The 21,298-nt window shown below is 39.3% G+C and overlaps 1 protein-coding gene across 2 annotated transcripts in view; it reads left to right on the top strand.

The window, feature by feature from the left end:
• Positions 1-10,109, top strand: part of JAKMIP2 (janus kinase and microtubule interacting protein 2) — a 164,430-nt gene extending 154,321 nt beyond the window's left edge. The window contains exons 21-23 of one of the 2 annotated variants that reach the window (XM_040344559.1): positions 979-1,044; positions 5,522-5,595; positions 9,674-10,109. In XM_040344559.1, the coding sequence (XP_040200493.1) occupies positions 979-1,044; positions 5,522-5,572 (117 nt within the window). In that variant the 3' untranslated portion in view covers positions 5,573-5,595; positions 9,674-10,109. The remainder of the gene's footprint in view (positions 1-978; positions 1,045-5,521; positions 5,596-9,673) is intronic. The other variant, XM_040344561.1, reaches the window with a different exon arrangement.
• The last annotated feature ends 11,189 nt before the right edge of the window (positions 10,110-21,298 follow it).

The raw sequence follows: 21,298 nt of genomic DNA on the forward strand, positions 1-21,298 counted from the left end.
GCCTTAAGATTGTGCATAATTTTAAAGGGTGCATTGACTGAAAAAAGATTGAGAAATGCTGGCCTAGGCAATCCATGCAGAAGTTCATATTCCCCCATGGATTATTTAGTGTACTGTAGTTTACAAGCATTCCACACGGCACCATTATCTTTAATATTTTATCCAAAAAATCTGTATTATATTGTGTTTTATGTGCCCTAAAATTCGTTTAACCACTTCTTGACGTTAAATACCATTGTTATGGCAGCAGATAGCTGCCATTACCCAGGTTTTTTTATTCACGGCGAGCTACCCGATTTCAGATAAGTGGTCTCTGTGGCAGATTTTCCACAAAATCACTTTTATTGGCAGCGGGAGTGGTGCCACCGCTTACCGGAGTCATTGGAAGTGTGGCATGATGGGCATGAAGTCGAGTGAGGGCATGATGGCCCCCCACTCGACTCTATGCCCTTGGAGGACCGGAGCAAAGTCAAAAATCATTTCCACCCCTGTCACATTCTGCATACACCGGTGCTATGTCCAAATCGCAGTGCACCACTGCGGACCTGCCCTTATTATAAAAGACTTATTTATTATGATTTGTACTTTTCTTTTTTTTTTAACCACTTCAGTACCGCACATAGTCATTTGACGTCCACAGAGGGGATCTCCCATCCCGGGTGGACGTCATATGACATCCTGGACTTTGTGCAGTGATATCTAAATGATGCCTGCAGCTAGAGGCATCATTCAGATATCATTGTGTTCCGGCGCCGATCCTGCGCACCATAAAAACGATCATAGCGGAAGAACCGTTTTCCTGTAAAACTGAAGCATGTTGACTTCCTGTTTCCCACAATGGACCCCAAGAAAAAGATTTTGCACATGATAGAAGGATCCTATTTTTGTTTATAAATATACTTTCAGTCCTCAAAAGAATGTCCTGTCACTTACAGGTCTGTGGAGTACAGTAAATCATATTTTTTTCTTTTGTTTCAGAGGATACGGGATCTGGAGGATAAAACTGATATTCAGAAGAGACAGATTAAAGACTTAGAGGAAAAGGTTGGTTTTAAAAGTTACTACTGTTTTTTTTTACTTGCAATATGACATTTGCTCTCGCTAAAAACATTTGTAGGTAGGACGTAAGCAATGAGGCTGGGTTCACACTGGTGCGCTGTGCAAGATTGCTTGTAATTTGCACCGCACTGCAGTGCAAATCACATGTGATGTCTGTGCGATTTCAGCTATACAGATCGTATGGCTGAATTTGCATCACCAAGCTCGTACAGGACCCTTTTTTGGTCCGCATCAGAATCGGATCACATGGATGTTGACACCCATGCGATCCGATTTATGTCGGAACTGTCAGTTCGCAGTGTGATATGCAAACTGAAATGGGGGTGTCATTAACATTGTATTAACACTCCCAGCAGTTTGCATATGGCAGTGTGAACTGCCTTGCAAGTTAGGTGCGATGCAGGAACCCGCAGTGGATTCGCAGGGTTCCCGCATCGCACAAGTGTGAACCAGGACCGAGTCCATTTATACAGTATGATCTCTTTGACTGTCATAAGATAATAATTTTTATTTTGTAAAGCAAATCTGGTTTGAAAAGAGCTACACAGTTAAACATTACTTTGCTTCTTTCGGAAAGAAATATTATTTTGTTAATAGCAATAAAGACATCAAAAACAAATATGCTCAATTTTGTCTGGTACAGGAGGATGTGCATGTTTACATGGGTAAATTCCAAGTAAAGTTTTCCAAATTCAAACCATCTGGTAAAAATATGATTACTTATAGCCAAATTCTTTTTTGGTTACAGTCTTTTTTATTTCAGGAAAATGGTGGTACAAAGATGTGTTGCATATCAAAAATGAATAAACAGACAATACAATGTATACATGTAAAAAAGGATTTTTGAGATAAATCATTTGTTAGCAAATGGATACAAAAATAGGACAGGAATACTGTTGGTATAAATCTCCATAGACTGTAATTAATTTGTATCAAATATTTTAAAATGTATTAAAGATAGTAGATTTCCAGTTGAAGGTAATTAGCCAGTGAATTTCTACGCTTATTGCATGGATAAGTCTCATATGTGGGGTGGAAATACCAGGAATAGTTGTAAAAAATAAACAATTAGTCAGGGATAGATTAATGCGTGTGTCAGAAATTGTTGATGCAAAGTTTTCTAGTTGGCACCAGATATGTGATGTTTTATCACAGTCCTAGAAAATGTGGGAAAAGGAGACTGATGATGGACAACTCCTTTTTTTTTCTTTTTTTTTTTTTTCACGTCAGACTCTGCTCACATATGGCAGTGAGACTAGCTCACGGTTCGACCGCCCATAGCGTCTCTCTTGTGGCTTCGCATCATCCGTGGGTTTTTTTTTCTCTTTTTTTTTTTTTTCCCCTTCACTCCCCCTCATGTTTATTTTTTTCTTTTTTCTTTTCTCTTTTTTTTTTTCTTTTTTTTTCTCTCTTTTCTTTTCTTGATGATGGACAACTCCTAAAACACATTAGTAGAACTCATGGGAAAATGGCATTCAATTTGGTGGGGGTATAATACCATCTGTAAAAATGTTGGGCCAGATTCACAAAGGTTAGCGGATCTTTAGATCCGTGTAACCTATGTGTTTTAAGATCCGCCCTCGCAAGTTTGTGAGGAAAGTGTCAAATTCACAACACACTTACCTCCAAACTTGCGACGGCGGATCCTAACTCCCCCGGCGGAATTCAAATTCCGCGGCTAGGGGAGTGTCATATTTAAATCAGGCGCGCTCCCGCGCCGATTTAAATACGCATGCGTCGTCCGGGGAATTTCCCGGCGTGCATTGCTCCCACTGACGTCAATAGGACGTCAGTGGTTGCGACGTGAGCGGGACTTGCGACGCGCGTGTTCGTGAATCGGCGTACGCAAACGACGTAGGAAATTTCAAAATCGACGCGGGAACGACGGCCATACTTAACAATACTTACCCCTGCTTTTAGCAGGGGTAAGTATACGACGGGTACCGCGCTACGGAAACGACATAAGAACACTGCGTCGGGTCCGCGTACGTTCGTGAATTTCGCGTATCTCGCTGATTTACATATTATTCAGTGTAAATCAGCGGGAACGCCCCCGGCGCCATTTTTAAATCAAAAAAAAGATCCAACAGTGTAACACAGTGTGACACTGTCGGATCTCAGCCCTATCTATGCGTATCTGATTCTATGAATCAGGTGCATAGATAGGACTAGAAAAAATCCGAGATACGATGGTGTATCTGAGATACACCGTCGTATGTCTTTTGTGAATCTGGCCCGTTGTCTGCAGTTTTTCTTACAGTAGTGATCTAGTACACTTACGAAGGTTGGTATTATTCGCGAAAGATACGTTGCATTCCAATTCCCATTTTTGCATGTAAGGGAGTTTTTCTTCTGTGTCAGCATTCACCAGATTATAGTATATTTCTGAAATTAGACCCCTCCCCCTAGGGTTTTTTAAACATATCTTTTTTATAAAATGTAGAGGGATCTATGTCTATTGTTTGGTAATATTATTATAAAATTGTCTAATTTGTAGAAATCATGTGTGGTATCTTGTTTCAGGGATGAAAATGATGTGAATGTGGAGTTGTCAATGAATTTATGTAGGGATATAAAGTCATTATTGATCCACCAGGAATAATTATCTAATCACTTATAGGAAAATTAATTAGGATTTTGAATACTGTTTACCCTACTTGCTAGAACTGTGGATGGTGCTATCTCTGACTGTACATTTTACAGCTCTGGGTTGCACTTATGAAGACCTAGGGAAACTCATAAGTACTTCATGGGTCAAGTATTAAGTATTGAATTGTTTTCTCCAGTATTGTCCCTTGCTATGTGTTGTATCTTAGTCTCTTTTTGTTTGTATCTTAAAACTCCCTTTTTGACATCTATCCTTCACTTAGTCTGGAAACAATATCTATGGCTATAGCAGCAAATACATTTAGAATCTTTGCATATGATATAAACATACACCAGGCTACTAGTGAATATATCTATATATCTACACAGTATCTCACAAAAGTGAGTACACCCCTCACATTTTTGTAAATATTTTATTATATCTTTTCATGTGACAACACTAAGGCCTTGTACACACGATAGGTTAACCAGAGGACCGTTGTCCTAGGTTAACCTATGAAGCTGACTGATGGTCCGTTGTGCGTACACACCAGGTGTCAAGTCCTGGGGAAAAAAGTGTGGGAACTCCCACACAAGATCCACTCCCCCACCAAAAAAAAAAATGATACGCTCATATGCATAATTACTAAACCGCCTGTTTTTAAGCAAGTTCTTTCTAAATCCTGTGATAACTTGCGGCAGACCTCCGCAATGTCTCCTGGGAACAATGACAAAAGCTCCCAGGAGACATTGCGGCAACGTGGAAGTGACGGAATACCCGCACACTACCCGATGAATCCATATACAGGAAGCGGCCAGTAACATAAAGGATTACTAAAGTTCGCCTGCCCCTGACAGTGACTCGAGCTGGGCATCACCGCTAAGTGAAGGATTGGCTCGGGCGGCTCGGCTGCTCTAGTCCTGCAAAGGGAACTGCGTTCCTGCTGTGAAAAAAGTGCAGGGACTCCGTTCCCACGCGTTCTCGCAGGACTTGAGCCCTGGTACACACCATCAGTTAAAAAAACTATCGTGTCAGAACGGGGTGACGTAAAACACAATGACGTGCTGAAAAAAACGAATTTCAATGCTTCCAAGCATGCGTCGACTTGATTCTGAGCATGCGCGGCTTTTTAACCGATGGTTTTGCATACTAACGATCGGTTTTGACCTATCGGTTAGCAATCCATTGGTTCATAAGATGTTACACCCTTACTATGGGTGTAAAATGTAACATGTTGCAAAAGGTGAACTTATCCTTTAAGCATTAGGTACCTTTACCTTTTGTGGGTGAAAATGTTGGTTGTCATAATGTCTAACAAAGTGTATAAAGCCCAATAAAATTGTTTTTTTTTCCTCTGGATAAAGTAGAGACCTCTGTCAGGTTCCTATTGTTTGCCCCCAGTGAGGAGCTTTACTCTTTCTATTTGGCTTGGTGTCCGTTGTAACCAGTACTAAAAGTTTTGGAAAATCCACAATTCTGAGTTGAATATACCCGTTTTGCTGATAAATGACTAGGAAAGGATTCACCATACTTTAGAGAAATGTCCCCTGAATTCCTTTTTTAGACTCCCAGACAGGAAGTAAAGAAAGATCCCACAAACAGGAGACATATAAAAACTTGGAAAAAAAACTTGGACATGGAATTTCAACACAGCTTATTCTATCTAAAACTAATAACACAAGAAATTTGGGGATTTAGATATACTTACACTGTTCAAAATTGCCTGGATGGAGCTTAGACTTCCCTAGGAGAACAAACACCATGCTTCTAGTTATGTATTGCTATATTGTATTACACAGGTTTTTTTTATATATATATAAAACACGTAGTCTTTTAATTTGTTGTAAACACTTTGCTTTTCTTCTTCCTCTTTAGTTTCTATTTCTATTCCTGTTCTTTTCTCTTGCCTTCATTATTTGGCCTTGACATTAATGTTACCTCTTGATCAGGTAAGAACTGTAACATGTTTCTTCTTTCATCTATAGAACTAAGCTGTCATTTACTTGTGCTATAAGACATGCATTACCCATGTAATATAGAACTAGACATAAACACTCTGGGGCAGATCCACATACATCTGCGTGGGCGCAGCGTATGTGAGATACGCTACGCCGCTGTAACTTACTTTGCTATTCTTTGAATCCTGAAAGAATTTGCGCCGTAAGTTACGGCAGCGTAGGGTATCTCTCGCGGCGTAAGGGCGCGGAATTCAAATGACGTCGCAAGGACGTCATTGTTTTCGTTTACGTGAATGTAAATGGCGTCCGTTTCCGACGTAAAATTTTCAAAATTATACGTGGGAACGACGGCCATACTTAACATTGAGTACGCCACCAGATAGCAGCTTTAACTATACGCCGGAAAAAGCCGAACGGAAACGACGTAAAAGATTGCGACGGCCGCTCGTACGTTCGTGGATTGTCGGAAATAGCTAATTTACATACTCATACTCATACTCAACCTAGCGGACGTCGAAAAATTGCATCTAAGATTCGAAGATGTACGCCTGTTGGATCTAACCCAGATGTCGTCGTATCTTGTTTTGAGGATTCAAAACAAAGATACGACGCTGGAATTTTGAAATTACGCCGGCGTATCACTAGATACGCCGGCGTACTTTCTTTGTGGATCTACCCCAATAAATACATAGCTACATTACCCATGTAATATAGAGATAGACATAAACACAGTAAATACTTAACTAGTACATAGTAGTTATAGCTGTGGCATTCATATGATATATTGTACTTGTGTACCTGTGTACTTTTGCTGGGAGATGGCCCAAAAGGTGCGTGATGACATCCGTCTCATAGCATATTTTAGGTGCAGTTACGCATGTATTTATTTGCACCAAAAACCTGTGAATAGCATCTGTTAGGCATGGTTTATACAAGTAAAAGGTGCAAAACATACCTCTGGATGCTTAACCTAGAGATATGCCTTTTTATTTTTTTATTTGTAATCTTGAAAAACAGTAAGATGAATTGAACCTTAAAAAATGTTGCCTTGGAAGTCAATTGCTTTAGTGAATGCCACAGAGTAAGAAAATTATGTGGTGCTAATAATTGTATAAATGATCTGGTTTAAAAAAAAAGGCTGGCCATAGATGGTTTGAATCGTGTATTGGCAGGCTGATTGTACTCAAGTTGATCAATCGAGTCTGATGGATTTTACATACAATTATTGCTAGCTGCTGGTATAGCCACTAGCAATAATTTCTCTTTCCTAATTACGGAGAACACAATGGGGTTGATTTACTAAAGGAAAATCCACTTTGCGCTACAAGTGCACTTGTAGTGCAGTCGATGTAGATCACTGTAGATCTGAGGGGAAGCTCTGAAATTAGGGGAAGCTCTGCTGATTTTATCATCCAACCATGTGCAAGCAAAAATGCTGTTTTCTATTTTTCTTGCATGTCCCCCTCAGATCTACAGTGAGTACATCTGAGGGGGAAGAAATTTGCTCGGTGTATGGCCTGCCTAAGGCTCACATGGAAAGACGGGGGTTTTATTTACTAAAGGCAAATTCACTTTGCACTACAAGTGCACTTGGAATTGTGGTCGCTGTAGATCCGAGGGGCACATGCAAGTAAAATAAAAAAACAGCATTTTTGCTTGTACATGATTGGATGATAAAATCAGCAGAGTTTCCCCCGATTTCAGATCTTCCCCTCAGATTTACAGCGACTGCACTTCCAAGTGCACTTTCAAGTGCACTTGCAATGCACTTGTGATGCAGAGTGGATTTGCCTTTAGTAAATACCCCCCCTAGTCATCTTGTTTGTGCATGCTCTAGTAAAAATGACTAAGAGGATTAAAAAGCAGAAGTATTGCTGTACCACAGGCATACCAATGCTTTAAAAGAAATACAAAAATTGTTCAGCACATTTATAAAGCACAGTGACGTGCTTCATAAATGCACTTAACATTATGAAACTTAATGGGAGTTGTAAAAAAAGAAGGAACATAACAGGAGATGAGCCCAGTCACATGACTTGACAAATTGACATGGCCGGCTCTCCTCCAATTATGGAGCCCTTCACTGTGTTAAGCAAAGAGAATTATGTGCAGTACTGCAGGTGCTACTGAGCCTCTGCATTTTATGAATTGGCCATAATATGTGGCTGCGTAGAAGAGTTGGGGAGATTGAAATGTTTTATTTTATTTTTTTTAGCTGCCACACGTTATTTACTATTGAAGTCCCTGAAAGGTGCTAATTACTATCACTTAAAAATAAAAATTTATAGCTACATTGTAGGTGAGGTTGAAAAAAGACACAAGTCCATCAAGTCCAACCTATGTGTGTGATTATATGTCAGTATTACCTTGTAAATCCCTGTATGTTGTGGTCATTCAGGTGCTTATCTAATAGTTTTTTGAAACTATCGATGCCACCGCTGAGACCACCACCTGTGGAAGGGAATTCCACATTCTTGCCCCCTACAGTAAAGAACTCTCTACGTAGTTTGAGGTTAAACCTATTTTCTTCTAATTTTAATGAGTGGCCACGTGTCTTGTTAAACTCCCTTCCATGAAAACGTTTAAGCCCTATTGTGGGGTCAACAGTAGGGTATTTGTAAATTTTAATTATATCCCCTCTCAAGCGTCTCTTCTTCAGAGTAAATAAGTTCAGTGCTCGCAATCTTTCTTCATAGCTAATATCCTCCAGACCCTTTATTAGCTTTGTTGCCCTTCTTTGTACTCGCTTCATTTCCAGTACATCCTTCCTGAGGACTGGTGCCCAGAACTGGACAACATACTCCAGGTGCGGCCGGACCAGTGTCTTGTAGAGTGGGAGAATTATCGCTTTATCCCTGGAGTTGATCCATTTTATAATGCATGCCAATATTCTGTTTGCTTTGTTAGCAGCAGCTTGGCATTGCATGCCATTGCTGAGCCTATCATCTACTATGACCCCCAGGTCCTTTTCCATCCTAGATTCCCTCAGAGGTTCTCCCCCTAGTGTATAGATTGCATTCATATTTTTGCCACTCAAATGCATTATTTTACATTTTTCTACGTTAAACCTCATTTGCCATGTAGGTGCCCACCCAATTCATTTGTTCAGATCTTCTTGCAAGGTTTCCACATCCTGCAGAGAAGTTAATACCCTGCTTAGCTTAGTATCGTCCACAAATACAAATATTGAACTGTTTACCCCATCCACCAGGTCGTTTATGAACAAATTAAATAGGATTGGTCTCAGCACTGAACCCTGGGGGACCCCACTACCCATCCCTGACCATTCCAAGTATTCCCCATTTATCACCACCCTCTGAACTCACCCTTATAGACAGTTTTCAATTCATGTACTCACCCTATGGTCCATGCCAATGGACCTTATTTTGTACAGTAATGGTTTATGGGGAACTGTGTCAAATGCTTTTGCAAAATTCAGATGCACCACGCCTGCGGGCCTTCCTTTATCTATATGGCAACTCACCTCCTCATAGAGGCCCTTTTTAAATATTAGTGCTACATTGGCTTTTCTCCAATCAGCTGGTACCATTCCAGTAGACTGTCAGTAAAAATTAGGAACAATGGTCTCTCAATTACTTGACTAAGTTCCCTAAGTACCCTCAGGTGCAAGCCACCCGATCCCGTTGACTTATTAATGTTATATTTCCCAAGTCTAATATCTAATTCTGTCCTCTGTTAGCCATGAGGGTGCTTCCTGTGATGTGTCACGAGGATAAACACTGCAGTTTTGGTTACTGAAGCCCCCCGGTTCCCTTGTGAAGACTGAGGAGGTTCACCCAAATAACATCTATATCAGACCAACTTCTTTATACTTCTAACATGTACAGTCCGCATTTTTTTTTTTTTACGCTGTACATACCGTATAATCTATATTTGCAATCTATATTTAGCTGGAAAATTAGGGGGTCGTCTTATACGCCCAGTTGTCTTATACGCCGGCAAATACGGTAGCTAGACCAAAGATCAGCATCTTTATATTAAAGGGATAATAAGTAACAAAGAAAACTTCTAAACATTCTAACTGTATGCCCATTTTTGTTTATTTCAGACTTTTAGGAAACACGGATGAGCCCTTGCAAAAAGACCAATGCTTCCATACTGCAGAGAGGAGGACACAAGGTATGCCTGTGCTGGAGTGAGGAGATGCAAAATACAAAGCCATTGTTCCTGATCTGCTACTTGACGGTAGTACATAGTCACCGTCTATATGCTGCACTCATAAGACGTGTTTACTTAGAAGAAATGTTTATCTGTTCACTGAGTCCAACAGGTGCCACAGGTCAACAAGAGGAGAGCATCTTGGGCACAGAACCAAAGTCATTGAGAAACAATTTATTCCCTGCTGTGCAGGGGAACACTTTTAATGTAACATCGAAAATTAAAACGAAAGACTTAGAAAAAGGATCAAATTTCTGAAGGACAAAGCCGGAGACATATTCAAATCCCCGACCAGGTTATTTACAATAAAACATTCTATAATAACAGTCTGGTTTACTTAATACAGGGATTCTATTCGTCTCAACTCAGGAATAGTGACAACAAAAATGTAATGACTAAAGCTTGGGGAGAGGTTTTTTATCTGTATGATGATTGGTACTTGCTGCACATCCATCTACATTCTCCAGTGTATTAAGCATACGGATCAACAAATATTGTATGTGGACCCGTCAACAGCTGCACCCATGTCACCTTTCTGAGAAATGAGCATTATTTTTCATTTTACTAGTATTAAAAGCAGCCTAATGAAATGGGTTATACTATTTTGGATGGGCACTGATATGTATAATCAGGCACTAATTTTTTAAAATGTCTAAAAGTCCTAGTAAGGAGATCTACTTGCTTCACTACACTGTAGGCCCAAAATGTGATGCCCACCTGCTGTCAGATTCTCCATAGATGTATATGGACTATTGGGTGATTGAGTGACATCAACTTAAAGCTGTGCTACAGTTAGAAATGGAAACAGAGAAATATGCAACCAGGATGACCAGACATATTAACAGATCTATGGATGTCAAAAGGTTCTGTCCCCCACCAATTTGTGTAATCAATTTGATGCCTGTATGATGGGAATTTAGACATACAAACAAGGTCTGGGTCAGTTATTTGCTGTAAGCTAAAGCTAGTATCACAGAAACGGAGCACGCACCTTTATAATAAGCTAGCAATGGCAGCTCTGATATATCTGTCATAACATGTTTCCTTTGAGATCATTTCTTGGGAAACAATCATAATAATTCTTTCCCTGAGGTTTTAACATTATATTATATACATGCTTAACAACTATGCATTAACCAGGACAGTTTTTTGCCATGCAGTAAATACTGTTACAAAGTAATGGGATCACTGTGCTCATAATGCCTTATAGTACCATATAGAAAAATACATTTTGTGGCAGGATTTTCTAACCTTGATAGTCACTATGAAATGGCAAGTACAGTGCCTTATATCTAAAACCTCAGATCCTACTGTACACTACACTGTACTGGAGACACATTGTATACATGTAAATGGGTGTATAAAAGGTGACTACATTGCGTGCGTCTAATAGAAACCACTTTCTTGAGCTTTGGTGGGAAGGTATACAGATCTGTCTGATATACAGCAAAAGAATTTCGAAGGTTGTAGACTGTCAATAATTTTAGGCTGTACACAGTTTTAGCTATGCCAGAAACAACATTCATACTGTACATAAAATATTCCACTAATATGTCACTGGATTTGGAAACAAAGGACACTTTTTTTTCTGTCATTTTTGTATTTACTACCTTAACTATTTGAGAATACCCAGTGTACATAGTTTCCTAAATTACTTCTATATTCAGGTAGCTGTTACATTGTACAGTTCAAATGTTTGTAGGCTAATAAAATGCCCTCAGATTATTCGCTTGGTGATTTAAAAAACATAAGCAATTCCGTTTACTGCGGCTAATTTTTCTCAGAAGTTCCTTATTTTAGTGTTATAAATGAAATGCTGCTATAAATCTTACATTAGGCTTAAGGTACCCTGAGACCACTGGTGGGGCTACACTGTTCTTGTCCCTGAAAGATGGGGTCCGATCGTCAGTCCTCACTACATGCATGGTAAGGAGCTGCCTCTCACATTTCCAGTAGCAGTATGTTGTTCCCAGTTTACCAGTTTATTAAAGAGAAGGTGTATCACATGGGGCCCACATTGACTTGACTCACTTCTGAACAATGTGGAAACAAAAGGCCTGCTGGCAGAGACATTAGATACCAGTACTAAGGCCCCGTACACACGACCGAGTTTCTCTGCAGAATTCAGCCAGAAACTCGATCGGAGCTGTATTCTGCCGAGAAACCCGGCCGTGTGTACACTTTCGGCCGAGAAAACCGACGAGGATCTCGTCGGGCCAAATAGAGAACATGTTCTCTATTTCCTCTTTAGTCAACGGGGAAACTTGGCTCGCCGAGATCCTCGGCGGCTTCACAAGGAACTCGACGAGCAAAACGATGTGTTTTGCTCGTCGAGTTTCTCGGCCGTGTGTACGGGGCCTCAGAATTGTAGTACACTCCTTCAGTAACTACAAGGGCCTAGGGTATCAACGAACAGATAGCAAATTGAAAGAAAGTGGCTGCGCTCAGATGGGTAGATATCTCAGATTTTGGGAAGTCAGAGGTCTGTACATCATTGTTGAGACAACCACGCTAAAAATATTTGTGGAGAATTTCCATCCCAAATGTTACTTTGGGGCACATGCAGTCATAGAGTAACTCAGTTTCCTAGAAGAAAAAGGGAAAAGCTCAGTCAGAAAGACTTTCCATAATGTTGCATATCCTCTGCTCATGACAATGAGAACTTTAACTCTCATGCATGCTCACTACTTCTTGCTTGCTAGCCCATACACTGTTCAATTATCAAAAGTGGTGCTTGGATCAGCCTGGTTGCTTGTGGATAAGGAGAATTTACTAGCAGCCAAAGTCTAAAAGTCTGTTTTCCAGGAGGAATCACATTAGCACATTGCTCACTGCCTATATACAGATCATGCAAATACTAAAGAATGTACATAAATGCATGTTGGGAAATGAATGATCGTTCCATGGTTTTTCTTTTCTGTTTAATGCTTTTTTTTTGTTCTTCAAACAAAAGACACATGTGCTTTCTGCATACAGTAATTATAATTGCAGATAGCTGAGCAATGATATGTGTTGGTTTAAATGCCCTAGATTGTCACTGCTTTATCTAATCAATACATGACAACTGTTGGGCAGACAGGGGTCCATTTTTCATCTAAAGTGACTAAAGCTGTCTACAGACATCAGATGGTGTTAGAACAATATAATGCAATCTAATGGCTGAATTTTTTGGCATCCTATTGATCTGTGTATGTACAGTATGTGTATTGTGAACATGCATGCTTGTGTTCTACACACAGGTTTGGCATCAGCCTTAAGGAAATATTAACTACTGGCTGCAAACCTAAGTTGGCCATCTAGTCAGACCTATCAGCACTAGGTGTCAGCAGAGGTGGAAGGATACCCACAGACTTTACCATTGCATGCTCTGTTTAGCATAGTCAGCGGGATACAAACCTAGGAAGAGAGACCCCGATTGATTTTTAGCCTATTGACTTAACCACTATCTTCAGTGGCATCCTATTGAAAACTGGCAAGACTGAATACAAAATTTTATGTATACAGGTACTATACGTCATACCATATATTTAAGATGGCACTTGGACAATAAAAAGCTGTCCAGCTGCCTACAGTTCTTTCTCCTAGCCAACAGCACATAAAACATATAGTCATGCTTAGGTGTAGTGCCAAGCTTAATGATGCCAGTTCCAACTAGGCCACTAGCCTTTTACACCAACCAGGTTGTCATAAAGGTGCTACAAAGCTTTTAAGCACCCAGTAAGCACTTAGATTATTAGATGACCTGCCAACAATATAGGCAACAATGATATTCAAATGTTTATAAGTATCTTTAAATGGAAGCATCACTTATGATAATTTTAGAGTATAGGAGGGCATTACAATAATTGTTTCTAAGCATTGGTAACTGATATAGTCCACAACTGTTTCAAAGCACACACATTAAAGTTAAGCGGAAGTCCAAACTTTATTTTTTATTATTTTATTTAACTTTTGGATAGGTTGGGTAGGACCTCTGCCAGGTTGTTATGTCTGGATTAATCCCTGTTGGAAACATTTCCTTACAACCTAGAAATTTGCAGAAGGAAGATATGGTTGTCCGTACTTTCACTTCAGCTCAAAAGAAGTGCCAGGGACATTTCATTTCTGACAAAATCAACAGGTATTTTCTGTACTTGCTAAAAATGATCTTTGCCTGACAAATAAAACTTAATGCTACCATTACATCTAAAGACTTGAAAGATGTATAAATCTTTGGGGAAAGATACTTTAGTTACACTTCAGGGTTGGAGTGAAGAAAGGGTTAAAGTGATTCTAAATGTTGTAATTTTCTGCTATACTTACCTGCTCTTTGCAATTGTTTTGCACAGAGCAACCCAGATCCTCTTTTTGGGTCTTTTTGGGTCCCTATCCAGCGGTCCTGGCTCCTCTCCCTTGCTGAGTGCCCCCAATATGCTATGCTTTTGCTTTGAGGGCACTTAAGAAGGCTCACTCCCAAGCTGTGCTCCTGTAAATGGACATTGTTCATTCACACACCGCGCATGGCTCGGCCCTGCCCCCCCGCTCTCTCCTCATTGGCTCACTGGCTGTGATTGACTGTAGCGGGATGGCTCCGGCTGCTGTGTGAGACAGTGATACGCGAGAGACCCCAGACAGCCGCTGCTCTCATGTACATCGCTTGATCAAGATGTGGCTCAGGTAAGTATAAGGCCCCGTACACACGACCGAGTTTCCCGGCAGAATTCAGCCAGAAACTCGATCGGAGCTGAGTTCTGCCGAGAAACCCGGCCGTGTGTACACTTTCGGCCGAGGAAGCCGACGAGTTCCTCGTCGAGCCATATAGAGAACATGTTCTCTATTTCCTCGTTGTTCAATGAGGAAAGTTGTCTCGCCGAGATCCTCGGCGGCTTCACACAGAACTCGACGAGCAAAACGATGAGTTTTGCCCGTCGAGTTCCTCGGACGTGTGTACGGGGCCTAAGGGGGGCTGGGGAGCTGCACCCAGAAGGATTTTTTACCTTAATGCATAAGTAAAAAAAACTTCTGCTTTTAGAACCACTATAAGTGTTAAGGTCAACTTTAAATTTAGAGGTCCGGGACCTCTAGTAAAAGGTTTGTTTATTAAAAAAAAAAGCAAAAAAGCCAAAGCTATTTCCTCTATCTCTGCTTGTTTACATTGTGTAAAAATAACTACAGCGCTAAATTAAATACTCAAAAAATATAACATTAATAAATCACCAAATAATAAAAAGCTGCAAAAATATTTTGTAGTGGGTCAAACAAAGTAAAGATGTGTATAATATGTAAATATTGCGCTAATTATTAACTTAATTAATGATGCCAACCGTGCTACAACAGTGATTCAAACAATATAGGAACAAATCCACAAAATGTGTCCAATTGTGTATAAGATGTGCACCAGTGTTTCAAATAAAACAACAACACCCAGTTCAGTGCAGTGATAGGAATAATCGATGTAATCACAAGCACACTCCTGCTTCACAGATGGGGGATCTCCTCCACACAGACACCGCTCATGAAAAGGAAAGGAGACAGCTCATTGCACAGATGGTATGGCACCAAAAAGAAACAAAAGATATTCCTCTAGAAATGGCACACTCACACTACCGCCGTTCAAACAGAGCATAGATATCCAATGCACCAATCCTCCATAGAGCCGCTCAGCTGATGTTGTATCTACTCATTCGGATCCACTGTCCGTCCCGCTCGTAGCTCCTCCCCCACGCGTTACGTCAATAGTCACTTGACTTACTCATGGGTCACTCCCCGTCAGCTCTCAGCTGTTGATATTTATAGTCGGTGAGGCTGACAGGTAAAAACGGGAGCGAAGGAGTGATTACACATCATCATCATTGCTGGCGTTCAAATGATTAAACATGCATTGTACAAAATATCTAATGCATGTTGGCAATTTTAATAAGAACTTAAATGTTTAAAACTTTGTCTAAAAAACTTTATCTAAAAAACATTACCGGTTTTAGCATTAATAGACACTAGGGATATGCATCAAAGGCATAGCAGCCTCTAGTGGCTAAAGACAATATTACAGCTTATATTGCAAAAAACAATATCAATTAGACACAAACATAATCGCATTAATCACATACAGTTATAAATATGCAATTACAAATATACAATTAAAAATCCCAAATATATTACAATTTAAAAACCCATAGGTACTCTAAAATTAAATTAAAATTAGATTTAAAATTTAAAATTGCAGAGAGGAAAAAATTAAGTATATATTAAACTAAATAGATACACTATCACAAATTCTTAATTAGTTATCAGAGATGAAACAATTGAGGTCGAATTCTATATTTAACCCATTGGGCGATAAAGACCTCATTTCGTGTATCCATCTTGATTCTGTTTGGCTTAAGGTCCGTACCATATGGCTACCTCTCCAATGGGGGTTGTATTTAGCAATTGCCCAAAATTTGAGATCTTTGGGATTCATATTATGGCACAAAGCAAAATGACGCGACACATTATGATTCGGAAAGCCCTTTTCAATATTTTGAACGTGTTCCCTGAGCCTCTTCCATAGAGGTCTTTTTGTGCGACCAATGTACTGCAGAGAACACGAACATTGTAGAGCATAGACAACTCCCTCCGTTCTACATGTTATTAAGTCTTTTATTTGATATGCCTTTTGTGTAACATTGGACGTGAAACTGGAACATTTTTGACCATTAAAATTGGTCTTTTTGCAGGCAAAACACCTTTTACAAGGAAAAAAACCTTTTCCCTGAAAGAAGGTAAGGGTATTTGATTTGGTGGGGGGATCGGGTACATTTTTTTGCCACCAAATCCCTCAAAGAGGGAGCACGTCTGTAGATTACCCTTGGCATACTTGGAAGTATACATTGCAGCTGTTGGTCGGCTTGCAATATAGACCAATGCCGTTTAAAGATCAATTCCAGTTGTCTATGTTGGACATTATAATCCAGAATTATTGGTACATTGTCGTCCATGGTTTTGTTTATAATCTTATCTTCAATTAGTGTCTCTCTCGGTATATCTAACACGTTTTTTATTTGCGTCTGTATGAAGCTACTGTCATACCCTTTTTTGGTAAATCTCTCGCCAATCCAGTTGGCTTGTTCCAAATAAGTCTGGGGGTCGGTACAATTCCTGCGGATTCTTACTAACTGACCTTTCGGTATGTTGATGAGCCATGGATCATGATGGCAGCTATCTACCGGAATATAACTGTTCCGTTCTACCGGTTTGAAAAAGGTTTTGGTAATAATCTTTTGAGCTTCAAGTGTAATTTCTAAGTCCAGGAATTGTATCTTTTTATCATTGATGGTATAGGTAAGTACAATGTTTTTCTGATTAAGATTCAATTTCTCAAAGAATTGAACTAGTGATTCCGCATCTCCCTTCCATATGAGGATACAATCATCAATGAATCTTTTATATAAAACCAATTGATCTGGCAAGTTCTGATAAATGGCGACTTCCTCCCACTCGGCCATAAAGACATTGGCAACACTAGGTGCGTATTTGGCTCCCATACCAATGCCATTTAATTGCCGGTAATACTTTTGTCTATACCAAAAATAGTTATGTTGTAGGCCGAATGCCAGACATCTCAACACAAATCTATTCTGTCTAGACACAAGTGACCCAAATTTGTTTAAAGCCCATTTAGATGCCTGGATCGCTTCTATGTGATTTATAATAGTGTAGAGCGAGGACACATCAGCTGTTGCTAGTAGATAGTTCTACGATGTTTCAACTTTTACAGTGTCCAGAATCTGAATCAAATGTTTGGTGTCCCTTAGGTAAGCCCTAGTTTGTGGGACCAAAGGTTGAATGAACTTATCTACATACTGTCCTAATCTTGTATTTATGGACTGGATACCGTTAATAATGGGTCTCCCTGGAGGTCTTAAAGGGTCCTTATGAATCTTCGGAATTGTATATATAATAGGGACCCTACAATTATCAGGGACTAAGTACTTGGATTCTCTTTTATGAAGTACTCCTTTGTCCATTCCTCTTTGTACCAAATCAATTAGTTCTTCCTTGTATTCATTTGTAGGATTTCCTCTCAATTTAATATATGTGCTAGAATCTTGCAGTTGATTTTCCAATTCTTCATAATAATATTCTTTTGAAAGTACCACTATAGCTCCTCCTTTATCCGCAGGTCTAATTATGACCTGTTTATTTTCCTCTAATTCTTTTATTCCTTTATGTATACTTGTGGAATCAGGGACTTTTTTTACTTTCAATTTGTCCAGGTCTCTGAGTACCAATTTATTAAAAACTTCAACATGTTCATTATTGTGGACTTGTGGATTAAATAATGATTTATTCCTCAGTTGACTATGTTGAACTCTCCCCAAAGGATTTTGGTCCTGTGCTCCTTTAATAGGTTGGTTCATCATGCTTGTTTACATTGCTTTTCCATAATGTACCATTCACTGCAAATTCCACACTGTAAGGGCTCATTCACACATCTGTGGGGACCTGTGTTTTTCTGCACTACAAAAATACAGTGTGGTGCAGAAATCTGTAATGTGTCTGCATTATTCTGCATTATTCCATCCTGCACTGCAGCTAACCTCCAGGTCCAGAACCAACACTTCCTGTAAAGTCAAACATGGCATTTTACCATGCAGGAAGTGTGAACCAACCCATAGAGCAGTGGGTCCCAACTCCACTCCTCAGGACCCACTAATGCCCCGTACACACGATCGGAATTTTTGATGGAAAAAGTCTGACTTTTTTCATCGGAAATTCCGACCGTGTGTATGCCCCATCGTAGTAATTCCGATGAATTCCATCGGAGTTTAGAAAGAAAATATGTTCTCTTTTACTCCGATGGAATTCCGTCGGAATTCCCATGTGAGTTTGGCCGGGCAAAAGCCTGGTCGTGTGTATGGGGCATAACAGGCCAGATTTTAAGTATTACCTTGGGGGAGATGCAGACTAGAATATTGAAACCACTGAGCAGCAAATGATGACTACTGTGATGTGTTTTAGTAATCTTGCAAACCTGGCCTGTTAGTGGGTCCTGAGGACAGGAGTTGAGAACCACTACATTAGAGTATTCATCCTATTTAGAAATAGGGAAATCTGAGAAGGAAGGACAGCTTTTTACATTTTTCACCACTTTTCTACCAATTTAGCTGCATTTTTTACGGGTGAGTGACCTCTCTTTTTTTTTACCTTTGACTTTGGAAATCATACGAATGATGAGGGAAACTTTACCATTGTTAAACAGGCTCTAAAAAAGAACACTACAAAAAAGTACAAAACTATCTGTATAATTAGGAAGGATCAAACCGCATTCATGAATAAAATCACTGAAGTTCACCATCTCATGACTTTTTTCAGACTGATTAAATAAGGCAGTGCTATGGGACCCAAAACAACCGATTTAATAAATCCCCCATTGTCACTTCAGCATGGCGTAGGTAGGAAATTTGGAGGCTTTTTGTGTATTTTTGCTCATGAAGTACTATACAAGACTTTTTTTGGAGGAGGATTGTGCATTTTTGACCCATAGAGTTTTATTATGGGAATGTTATTCTAGAATTGCCTTAAAAAAATAGTTTGTTTTTGTGCGCACTCTCTTTGAAGTCAATGGGGCTAAAAATGCGCCATTCTGATTCAAAAGTAGCTCACGTACCTTTTTAAGCTTCAGGCATTGAGCTACAGGCACTCAAATTCTCAAATGTGAATAGGGACAACTGAAAAGTATGGGATTTGGCTTGTTGAATGTTTTGGAGCTTTGTGCTACAAACTGTGAATGGGGGCTCACTGTTTCATTAGTTTGAAGCAGTCAGAACATCTCTGATTCATTAATATAGGTTATTGCACTTTGCACTTAGCTCTTCGCCCTATTAAAAAAAGTCCAACTACTTTATTTTAGACTGTAACGTCATCTAAAATAATTTTCTTTATTTTGGTTTAGTCGGTTAGATCCCAAATGAAGTTTTAACAGATGTGTCTGGATAGTGAAAATTGTTTCTCACTTCCCATCCCAAAAAAACTTCAGTTGGACAGGAAATGAGGAAAACTATTTCCAACGGGGCAATACAGCAATAAAAACTGATTTAGCAGAGCAGAGAAGGGCCAGAACCTCCATCAGCTTTTAACTGCTGCTTGTGTACCTGTTGAAGATTACCCATATCTTCCTATCTTAGTTATAGCTTTGGGACTAGGAAAGTATATAATGAAAGTATCTTCAACAGGGCCACACACGTTAATTAAAAGCAAAACTTTAAGTGTATGTCCGGCCATATAAAAAAGAAAAATCACATGTAGTACATCTCTGCATGCATGTGCATCTCCTCTTGTGTCTCTTTAAAATGCTGCAAGTATAAAAAAAAATACCAGATGATTGATTAAGCAGTAAACTTAAAACTAGCTGACATGGGGCCTCGGCGGTACCAACATTTCAGGTGGTTTTGTCAGCCAACCCCTAAAGAACCTCAAAACACCCCCTTAGGTCCACACTTATGCATTTTTTGTGCTTTTTGCAGATTTGCACTACAGTCCATTTAACATGGTTTTCTATGGAACACGTTCTGTAGTGCAAATCTGCGAAATGCAAAAAGCACCAAAAATGCATAAAAGGCGAATCAGGCCTTAATGTTACAAGGATAGGGAGACAATCATGGCTGACAAGACTGCTTGTGATTTTAGGGCAATATAGGAATTGTTGTCAAGTAACTACAGGAAGTTGGGAGCGCATTTGATTGCTGGCAGGATCAACAGGTATTTTTCTGTACTGGTAGTGTTTTTAAAGAGCCAAACACGGGGAAATATGCATATACTGCTGAGATATTGTAAATATGCTATTTTGTTTTAATCTTGCCCAGCCATGTGATTTTTGGCTGAAGTGACATTTTCGGGGTCTGTCTATAAAACATTAATTTCTGAAACATTCCTGCAAGCTGAACTAAAATGTCACCATAGGTCAGGGAATCGATTGTCTCCTGTATCATCAGCTCCATCTAGTGGCCAAAATAAGGTATAGTTTTCTGAAATACCTCAATGAGAAAATATACCACATTTTGGTCACTACACAAAGCTATATAATGAGATATATATATATATATATATATATATATATATATATATATATATACATATATATATATATATAAATAATGGTACAGGAGATAATCTATTTCAAAGCATATGGTGAAATTTAGTTCAGCTTTCAGAATTGTTTCAGACATTTGTGCAACAAATGTTTTATAAACAGACCCTTTTTAAAGAAGCAGATTTTTATTTTATTTTTACTATTTCTAAAGAAATTATTTTGTTGGTTTGTTTCCCTTACACTTTGTGGAAGAAAAAAAATGTAAATATTTCCAGAATAGTAGCACTTCCACCCTTTTCTAATGAAAGTGAAAAGCACTCTTTTAGAGATGCACTAAACGTGTCGGTGTGTTTCACAGAGGGAAAGGGGTGTCAATATAAGCATGAACAGTATATGCAGTAGAGGATGTAATACGTGGAATGAAGCGTCCTCTGCAAGATTGTAATATGTTCTAATTATGGGAAA

Source organism: Rana temporaria, chromosome 3 (assembly GCF_905171775.1).
Source record: "Rana temporaria chromosome 3, aRanTem1.1, whole genome shotgun sequence".
Lineage (NCBI taxonomy): Eukaryota > Metazoa > Chordata > Amphibia > Anura > Ranidae > Rana > Rana temporaria.